Source organism: Lonchura striata, chromosome 2, assembly GCF_050655825.1.
Source record: "Lonchura striata isolate lonStrDom1 chromosome 2, ASM5065582v1, whole genome shotgun sequence".
NCBI classification, from domain to species: domain Eukaryota; kingdom Metazoa; phylum Chordata; class Aves; order Passeriformes; family Estrildidae; genus Lonchura; species Lonchura striata.
In genome coordinates this window covers 15,213,821-15,224,730 of record NC_140704.1, presented here as the reverse complement: position 1 = coordinate 15,224,730, position 10,910 = coordinate 15,213,821, and the positions used below count along the sequence as shown (strand labels likewise).

General features: G+C 43.8%; 1 protein-coding gene across 1 annotated transcript; it reads right to left on the bottom strand.

Moving 5' to 3' along the window:
- Positions 1-10,491, bottom strand: LOC144245892 (uncharacterized). Its single transcript, XM_085564269.1, has 3 exons — positions 10,238-10,491; positions 8,563-8,729; positions 1-867 (listed from the first exon to the last, which is right to left on the bottom strand). The coding sequence occupies exons 1-3, from the start codon at positions 10,367-10,369 to the stop codon at positions 810-812; spliced, it is 357 nt and encodes a 118-aa protein (XP_085420395.1). The 5' UTR covers positions 10,370-10,491; the 3' UTR covers positions 1-809.
- Between the last annotated feature and the right edge of the window lie 419 nt (positions 10,492-10,910).

Here is a 10,910-nt window from a genome sequence, read left to right as displayed (position 1 = left end):
CATGTGTGACACAAGACATTTAATGAGCATGTTAAATAATCACATGTGCATTTCAAAGCAGCGTCAGCTGAGCAGGAAAGCAATCTAACACACAGTTTGAAGGAAACACTCATATTTGCAAATGTTTTTTTCCCCCCTAAGTTGACTGTTGCTTTTTGGACAGTAAAGGGAAATCTGGTTTTTTGGAAGCAGAACATACATTGAAGTCCTTTATTAAATCAGCTGGCTGAACTGCAACTGCTGAAGGCTACAGTAAGAACTTGCCAGTTTTCTTTTGAAAAGCACTGTCTTGTTCTGGGAGTGATTTAGGCTATTCAAGTTTATTGCAGATACTGAACTCTGCCAGTAGGATAGGGGCACACACTTGATCTTTCATCATTGCAGATTCCTGGGACACTGAAAGGCTGCCAGAACAAGTTACCTTGCTCCACCTGTGCCCAAGTGAAACGGAGATTTCTCTTTGATTTGTCAGCATCTCAGCCAGATGAACTTGGAAACTCAACTTGCCAAATTCACAAGTTTGAGAAGTTTATGTTAAATCTATAGGACATGATTGTGCTTTCCAGAGCTTCTCCTGGCATTATTCCTGTAACAATCCCTTCCAGTTCCATTGGCCCAAAAGCCTGACAAAATAACTTCTAAGGAAAGTGCCTCCCTAGTCAGCTAAGTTCCAGCCCCTTCACCTGGTGTGAAGCTGGCCCAGCACACACCCACTCCTTTCTCTCTTTTGGGCCACCTTCACTTGCAGGCCAAGCAGCAGTGTCCTGTGCAGGCAGCAGAGGGCAAGCAGGTATCTACCTCACCTGGTATCAGCCAGACACAGGCATGGTGCCACTGCAGCTTCTGCTGTCCTGCAGACGTTTGTACCTGGAACATAAAGGACTCACACTTTAAAAAGAAAACCATAAGGAAACCAAAAAAATCCAAACTAATACATCACCCTACCAAGTCTGGTTTTAGAGACACCAGGGGTTAAGTGTAACCATGGGTGAAGGAAATGTAAAGACCTTGTCCCCAGCACTCTGTCAGAGCGTCACTGATTGGGGGAGCAGGAGTGCATCCTTGTGGGTAGGTCCCAGGGAAGGGAATTAATGCTCCTTTGGGCATTTTGTTCTGCCATGCTCCTCCTATTGTAGAGTGGCAGCCAAAAACAAAGAAGAGGGATCTGTAGTGACTGCACAAGAGGCATCAGATTTGAACAGTAAGAAGGAGGGTTTAGGCTGAGCACCAGAATGAAAGTTTTTATGATGAGGGTGGAACAGGTTGTCCAGAGAAGTTGTAGATGCCCTGTCCCTGGGAGTGTACAAGGTCAGATTGGATGAGGCTTTGAGCAACCTGATCTAGAGAAAGATATCCCTGCCCATGGCTGGAGGGTTAGACTAGTTGATCTCCAGAGGTCCTTCCAACCCAAACTGTGCTGTGATTCTTACAGCCACTGTAGCAGAGTGCCAGTGAGAGGGGAGCTGAGGGCGCTGGACACATTGCAGGATTGGAGCAGGCATAGAGATCAGACCCGACAAGGCACTCTTGATCAGGCATGTTTTGGTCATTGAGTGCTGGTCATTTGGATGCAATGCACTCTAAAAACATATTAGATGTCAAGGTCCTGGTGGCTGGAAGCTGATGAATATGAGAAGACACCTGAGGAAAACTGAGAGCAGCAGGAAAACAGGAGGCTGGAGACAAAGCTGCAATTTTTAAATCCCTTTCTTCTCTAGAGTTTCACAGTCTGCTGGGTTTGGCCTAAGTTGACGTGAAAGATCTGCTGTGTTTCCTGTTACACATGAAAAATGACATACACTCCAGTAACATCAATATTATTATAATTTTTTTATCTGACTTCACATGTAATTTTTACTAAAAATATGTATTTTGAGATTTATAGTTCATCTTAGCCTGGTTTTTCTCATTGAGCATGACCAGAGTTTTGGGAAGAGTGATGAGATATTGCACCTCCAGGCAATGCCCATCACTGCCCAAAGTTAGGTCAGTAGTGCCAATGGGCCACCTGCATCTTTAATAATGTCAAGCAGCTTCAAAACACTGACATCTGTTTGTGAAGTTTGAAGTTTAAGTGATTTCTCAGATATGCAAGTGAACACTCTCTACCTGGAACCTTGTTTGGAAAATATTTGACATTTCTATAGCAGGCATTTGCTCACTTAGGAAAAAATTATCCAGAGAAAAAAGAGCTTTGCTGCTTAGCCAATTCTTACACACACCAAAAGTGATCTCGCCTATCCTCTCTTTTCTCTACATTGTCACGTTACTTTGAGAGAGAGATACACCACCACCATCAGTCTGCTTGTGGGCTTTTCCCTCCTGCAGGAACTCTGCTCCACTGCTCATACACTGACATATTTTGTTTTATTTTTGCTTGGCAACTCACTATCAAGACAGTAAAACTGGAGGATTTTTGGTTATTTAACTAAGGATACTTTTAATTGCTCAATTATGTAACAAATCTTGTAATGGGATCTAAATTTTTGCTCAAATACCAAAATCCATGGCAGAAGTTCAATATTTCTTACATTTTAAGCAAGCCTTTATACAGTGTTTTTACAATATTTTTTTACAATTTTTTTTAATAGCTTTGTGGGGACTGGGCTATATAATAACATGAAGACTTGGATAAAATCCAATCCAGGTCAGCTGCTATTACAGAGACAAATCAAACAGGGTTGATTTTTCTCTGTTCTCTTTACTCAAAACAAGAAACAAGGCTGGAGCTGCATCAGCTGCCAGTGAGTCAGAGGTTAACCCAAAAATATCAAATCTGCAGCTGGGTTCATCCTTCCCCCCAAGGCCAAGAAGGGCATGCATGTTGCAGTCATGGAGACTCACCCATGCATGGAGAAAACATGATTGCTGTGTATGGCTATATGACAAAAAAATTAAACCTGCCCTATTCACCAGATCAGGGTGTTTGGTGCTGAGCTGAGGTTATAAAGCCAGGAATCAGCACCCTGCTCTCTCAGCAGCTCCTGCATTCAGCAACTTGACAAATCAGACCCTCATGTTTTACTAAATCACAACAACAGCACCAGCAACCCCAGCACAGGTCTGGGGGGAGCTCCCTTTCCTGCTTTCTCCAGCACGGCTTTCCCAGCTCCAGCCCTGCTTCAGCCCCCCTGCATCAGCACTGGGAAGCAGAGCCTGATACACAGCATGGTTCAGACACATATTTCTTCCTTATAAAAACATAGAACAAGATATTTGGCTTCTCTTACCAGAAGCTTGGGGTATAATTAATCCACCCTATCTTGCATTTTTAATTATGTCTGCACTTAAATATCCAAGTCTTTCACAATCTCAATAGTTTTAAGATGCAGGGAAAATATTACAGCCATTTTCACAGGGAGAGAGGCTGTGGCATAGAGCCTCTGAGTAAGTAGGCCGAACTTCAGAGAAAACGTGGAGCATGACTGAGAACAGAACCCAGATGTACCCAGGCTCATGCTTCATTTTAATACGGCACTAGGATCCTTCTCACTCATGATGCCAGTATAATGGTATTTCCTCTCTTGGAATGGTGTGTTCAACTTTGGCCAGCTCCTCTCTCTCTGAGAAGTCAGATAGAGAGAAGGAGAAAAAGACCAGAGAAGCACAGCCAAGGCAGGTTCCCTTGTGCAGAGGATCTCCATACAAGGCAAGGAAGAGGCACAGGAGCCTGTAGAGGACTGTGAGGTGCTCTGTGCCTGGTGGAACAGCAGGCAGACCAGCAGGCTGGCAGCACAGCCCTGTGCTTCACCCTGCCACAAAATAGGAGGCCTTGGTGATAGAATTTGGGGTCAGCTTGGGTTTGCTTCTACTTTCTCTCTGTTCTGCAGTAAGCCCATTTAACACTTAAGGGCTTGTCTACCAGACTGGGGGGATCTTTGGCAGGGTGTTTTACAATGCAAGTTTAACATGTGCCAGCTTCCTTGAGCTACTCCCCAGGTCAGTCCAAATGCAAGGCAGAGCACTTGTGAGTGGCTATTCCAAAGGTGCTCTTAGACCTCTTCCTTACAGGTAGTTTGTGACAGTATCATGGATATATAGAATTATTTGGGTTGTAAGGGACTTTAAAAATCATCTAGTTCCAAACCCTCTGTCATAGGTAGGGACGCTACTCACTAGATCAGGTTGCTCAGAGCATCATCCTACCTGGCCTGGAACTCTTTCAGGGATGGAGGGATGCGGCATCCATGACCTCTTTGGGATCCTGTTCCAGTGCTTCACAACCCTCTCTGAGTAAGGAATTTCTTCCTTACATCTAATCTAAACATGCCCTCTTTAATTTAAAACTGAATTTTGTCTGTCCCTTGTCCTGGCACTATCTGCCCATATAAAAAGCCCCTCTCCCTCCCTTTTAGAAACCCTCTTTAGGTACTAGGAGTTGCATAAGGTCTTCCTGAAACTTTCCCTTCTTCAGCCTGAAAAGTTTCAACCTTCTCAGCCTCCTCTTTGTAGGAGAGATGCTTTGTCATGGTTTAAGCCCAGATGAAATTTAAGCACCACTCAGCCACTCATTCACCCCTCCCTTCTCTCTATATCCTTCCTCAGTGGAACAAAGAGGACTGAAGTAAAACTGGTATGTTGAGATAACAACAGTTCAAGAATTGGAAATTAAATAAAATACAATAATGGCAAATAATGGTAATAAAAAGGAAATAACAAGTGGTGCTCAGTGCAACTGCTCACCAGTCGCTAACCAATGAGAGACCCCCTTTCTGAACCCAGATTAACCCAAATTCCAGGTAACTTCCAGGAGTCTTTATATTGGGCATGATGTTCTGTGGTGTGGAATACCCCTTAGGTCAGTTCAAGTCACCTGTCTCAGCTATGCTCCTTCCCAGTTTCTTTTGCATACCTCATCACTGGCAGAGCATGACACAAGGAGGAAAAAATAGACTTTGACTTAGGATAAACAGGACTTAGCAAAAAACAAAACATCAGTGTGTGATCAACACCATTCTCATTCTAAATCCAAAACACATAGCAAACAGCACTGTAACAGCTACTGAGAAGAAGTTAATTGTACCCTACCCGTAAACAGGACAGTGCTCCAGCCCTCTGACCATCGTTATGGTACTCCTCTTGACCTGCTCCAATAGGCCTACATCTTTCTTCTGTGGAGGACCTGGATCCCCAAACCTGGGTGCAGTGCTCCATGTGCTCCAGTATATCCAGGTACAAAAGGGCAAAGTAGAGGGGGAGAACACCTCCCTTGACCTGCTGGCCACACTTCTTTTAATGCAACTTAGGTTTGGCTTTCTGGCCCGCAAGTGCACACTGTTGTCTCATGTCCAGCTTTCCATCCATGTGTGTCATGATGAATATGCTCTGAAGTCCCACCTTAGTACTGCGTACAATGGTCCTTACAGACAAAAGCCCTTAGGCAAGAAGAGCAAAGTTCAGCTTTATCAAACCTGAAGACCCTCACATACACCCTGATAGTAGAAATGTGAAGTGTTCTGTTTTTAAGCCTTTGCAATTCCAGAATTACCTATATTAAATACTCTGGCCCTTATGGCAATGGCAAAATGACATTTACTCATGGAAAGATTTTTAAAACTTTGAAAACTTGACAAATAGATCCCATTCAATGTGTTAGAGAAAAGCCACCTGGAAGATTAGAAAAAAAGTTAAGAGAGTTTTTGGCCCTGTATAATTACTTCACAGAGCTCTTCTAGTTCATGCTTGCAACCAATGGCCAAATACTAGAGCTGGGAAGATGCAGTTTTACTGAGGACACTGTTTTTTTACACCGGGCCTGTGTAAGAAGCACTAAAATGCAAGTACACCGTGCACTGTGCTGTAAGGTAGCTGAGCAGATCTCACAGCCCAGGCTTGGAAAATTACTGCCTCCACAGTGCAGGGAAGGGCCTGAGGAGCCCCCTCACCCCAGATGGCTGCAGGGCTGCATCCTCTAGGAGCAGTGAGCTTGTGCAGGAGCAGGCAGCATACCTGATTCAGGAACAGTGGATGTCACACCCTGCTCTTCTTCCTGCCTGCCTTGCAAAGGGTTGTGACCACCACCTTCAGCCACACATGAGGAATTAAATGAATGGGCCTGATGTCCCCAAGAAGACATAGCATGCTCTTTGCAGAGCTGTCAGACAGACCATGGTGTGACGGTGGCATTGTGAAAATCTGCCTTCATCTGGCAGACACAGATAGGCACCACTGAAGATTTGCCATGGCCTTCAACAAGGCAAAGCTCCCCAGGACCATACCCAGCATCCCCAGGTGGCTGCAGGCACAGGTGACAAACCATATGCTGTAACACCATCAGCATTTTTACTCATTTTTATGCCTGACAGTCCTACCAGGCTCTCAAGCTATTGGATCACGCTGGACAAAAATTAAGCTCTCCAATGAGTTTGGCCCCCCAATGAGTGTCTTTTCAGGGCATTCATTCTTCATTCCTCCCAAACACAGACTGTGAAATGTAATCTCTCAGCTCCCAGTTACTTTTTTTAGGCAGCTCTTCATTGTAGCTGTGCCACTGCATGAGGGTGTAATGAATTTGGCAATGGGCACAATCACTAGTCAGACAGGATGAGTGCCTTAAGCACAAGGCCAGCAGACAGAGATGGTTCAGCCATCCAGCAGCAGAGTAGCTCAGGATTGTCAGCATTTTTCTTTGCTTTAGGAGGTGGGGGAGGCCAGGAGACCTCAGAGTTGCATCAGAGCCCAGGTCTGCTTCATCTTTTTGATCCCAAACAACACAAATTCCAAAGACACCCTCTTCTCCACCATAACCAGATTCTTTATTGCCTCTGGAGACTGAGGCGACCTTGCTTGACACCATGTCCTTTGACTTGTATCTTCATCTTCAAGAAGTCCTGCTTTCCATCAGGCCAAACACAGTGGTCTTAGCAATTTTTTCTCTCCTTAAAGCCAGAGGTTATGTGTGAGAAAACATATCTTCCACATCTGCATGTTTTGTACTCACTTTGAAATCTGAGATATACCTATGGTTCTGCTCCTCTTCTTTGTGCACATATTAATGTGAATGTGGGAATTCCATGCAACTTGAGACAGAGATTTCCTTTGGTAACCACAGCCATGATCTGCCTTAACCCTGTAGCTCAGTGATCTCCTGGCAGCCTGTATCATTCATTGTTAGTTTGCAGACATCTTTCCTCTACCACTCACCATCTTGTCCTCCCATAAACATTTGTCAGTTGTGTCTAAAAATCTCTTCTGCCGTGGTGCCAAGGAAAAGCCTTCTAAAAACTACTGTTGGCTGTTTATAATGCTAATTCTCTATCAGTTCCCTCAGACCTGGGCCTGCCTGTGCTGTAAACTGCCTGGGCAAGACAAACACTTGTTCTTTCTTTGGCACAAGGAGATGATGGTCCAGAATGACTGATGTTCTATGAGACAATATTAAAAGAGATAAACAAATAAACAGACTAAAGCAGGGGTAAGTCTTTGCTAGAACACTAGTAAGAAAGATCAAATAATTCCTCTAAAAAGCATGTTGTTCCAAATATCATCTTCATTAACCCAAATTAAGTGATCAGGTCTTGCACTGACTGGTTTGACTGACCACACCTTCTGTCATCAGAATCTGCTTCCCCACTACCTCTTCAACTTCTGATTATCTTCACTTTCACAGTCCACAAACATAATTCAGTTAGAAATAAAATTTAATTTACAACATCAAAAACAGTCACATTTGGAAACAGTCTAATTTCCTGATGCTCAAAAGCACATCACATTATAATTTATCAACCATCACATTTTTAACTATGTCACATTTTTAACATTTGTCATAAAATCACCATTAAATGGGTATCTAATGGCTTCTAATAAATGTCAAAATGAACTTGCAGATACCTATTCAAAATATATTAGGAGCCATTAAACAGCAATTAAAAGGAAGTTTCACAAATAATATTTTATATTAGATATGTTGTAGAGCCAGGCAAGGAAGGGACAGTGACATTTTGAGGACCTTCTGGAAATGGTCCCTTGTGCCACGTATTTCTGCAATAATGGACTGCATACCTCCCTGGAGAGCATCCCATGCTTCCTGGACATGCCTGATGAGGCCCTGGGCACTTGTGGATGCTGTAATTCACTGCTTTAAGGTGCAGCATGAACAGTATGTGAGGTAATGACATTATTCACACTCTCCCTCGTGCCCTTCAGCTCCAGGGGCAGAAAGCTGTCCCAGACCCTCCCCAGCATTGCCCTCCAGGGTGCTGGAAAGTGCTGCAGCAGGCAGGGATGTGGGGCAGGAGGGGATAGGTGCCTGTGTGGGGAGAGGGAAACAGACACTGACATTTTCCAGAGTTTGGAGGGGATGGGTAAAGGAAGATCTCCAGAGGGGTACAGAAGGTCTGGGGGACAATGAGCAGAGAAGGGGATATGAACAGCCATTCTCCCTCTGGAAGAGTGAGGTTCATGGGAAAGAGGGCTACAAAACTGGGGAGATGGACAACTTGAGGCCACTTAGCACTGAGGAGTGCATATGCAGAAGCGTGCACAGCTTCAAGGAGAAAGCTCACACCACTGGCACTTCTTGCTCTGCCATCTCTCTCTAGACCATGTAGTAACAAAACTCACCTTGTGTGGCTGGTGCAATCTGGTGTGAGCACGTGCTGGGCTCTCTCAGGAGGGCACTGAAGGTCACCATTGCCTTCTGTCTCAAGGCTCTCCAGAAGCAGCTGTGCACTGAGAGACACTGTTGGTCCCTGTTTTTCCTGTGTGTCCATGCTGCTTCTGTTCTGGAACTGTGGTTTAAAAGGTGCATCTTACAGGTATATTAAGTACACATGCACATGTAAATACAATTTGTATAAAATATACAGCTAGTTACAGGTGTGATGCCCTTAGTTTCTCTTGCAACACAAATAGGTCTACATCTATAGAATCATAGAATCATTTAGGTTGAAAAAAACCTCTATGATCACTGAGTCCAACTATTAATTCAACACTGCCAAGTAGACCACTAAACCATGTCTCTGTACCTTGAAAATTACTCACAGACATGTAACCTTTAGGAGTAAACATTAACATTCACATAAATGTTAAATATGAACACTAAAAACAGCAATTCTTAACAAGAATTTGTTAGTATTCACATTCCAATATCAGTCCAGCCACAGTTTAGAAATAGTTAAAAAGATGACCTTCATCCCAGCTTGTTCCATTCCAATGCCAGGTTCTTTTTAAAAGAGCAGTTTGCTTTCTCCCTCATTTTTTTTTTTTTCCACATTTGCCTCACAAACAGGAGGGAGGGAGGGATGGGACTAGATGTGACCATTAATCCAGCTGGGGTTCAGGCCAGTGCAGTGAGAATTAGGTAAGCAGGAGGCTGTGGAGCCCAGAGGGGACAGCACGTTCTGGCGGGGTTAGGAGCACAAGCAACAAAGCAGCATCTTACAAAAGGAGGTCTCAGGAGCCACTAATAGAGCCATTGTGTCAGTACACAAATATGTTGTTATGCTCCACCTTCTGTCCTGTTTGTTTCTTACAGTACTATGGCTACTTTCCTCTCCCACTGATGCAGCTGAGAACTGGTCCTGACACAGAAAAAATAGAAGAAACTCTCATTTCCCCCACTCTCCCCATCACTCACACTATAAAGGACCTGTTTACATAACTGTGGAAGAGGGTGTGTATTTGCATATTAAATGGGATCAAGAAAATATGTAACATATGTTGCAAACAGAACTAATGTCTAAACACACATGCAAACCTGGGCTAACGGGTCCTGCCAAAATATTTTAACCATCTGTTTTTACTTTGCTGTTTTTGAACAAATTATGTTTATTATGTTAATTTATTTTACTGTCAACAACAGCAAATGACAGAGTTGCTGCTAAACAGCATCATTATATATCACATTCTGGCATAATACCAGCAGGCTCTTCTAATGTGACAGGAATAAATGCATATTAAAATGTCAATTTGTTTAAAATCTAGTTCAGGATGGTAAATACATCTGCACAAATTCCTCATGTTCCAACAGACACTGTTTGCATGCAGACTATTTTAAGATAAGGTGCTCTGAAAGGACCTGAAGAGGCAAGAGCACAGAAGTCCTGCTTGTACTCCTGGCTCCAACTTTCAGGTTGATCCCAAGAGGAGAGGAAGAGAGGACCAAAGTGGGAGCTAGTTCATGTTTTAGCAGTTGTGATTTAACTTCCCATGAGATTATCTTTATTTGCAGCATCCAGGAAATCTCCCTTAGATGAAGAAAAACTGAAATTGAGATCAGCCATAAAGTAATACTGACCTCCATCCTAGGTCCACATCCTGTTCCGCAGCGTGCACTGTTCATGCAGAAGCCTCTGTCCCCAGGCTCTTCACTGGGCTGTTGCAGGCAAGGAATACCCAGTGCTACAGGCAGCTGCTGCTGCAAGAACATATCCAGCAGAAAAGTTCCATGAGGGATGGATGTTCTGGAGGCCCCAACATCTCAAAAATCCCCTAATAGTTAAGTTACATTTTATTTTCTGTGTCAGCTCTTCTCTCTCTTGATCAAATAATTTTCTGCTTGTTGCCCAAAAGCAAATCTTTATTTTTGCAGCAGGATTTTTCTTGCTGACCTCCCTAGGAGGAAAGATCTCTTCTCTGGAAGGGGCAGGTGGGTCTGTCAGTGGCTTCCTTGCCTTCCTGGCTTCCTTCCTTCACAATCCACAAGTTTGAAATCGTTCATCTTCTGATTATCAAAGTCAGCACCTGTTCTCCTAAATCAGCCTGTTCCCCAAGTCCTGCTCCCATGTAGACAGCTGCTCATAGTTTCTGTAACAAAAACAACCCTTTCTCCATATAAGTGATGCTGAATCCCATCTTCTCCTACATAGGCAGTGTGAGCTCCCCTCTGGCTACATTTCCCTTCCAGTACAATTCATGGGATAGTGTAGACTGCATTTTGCCTCATTCCTCCCTCAGGACCACACTTGCTG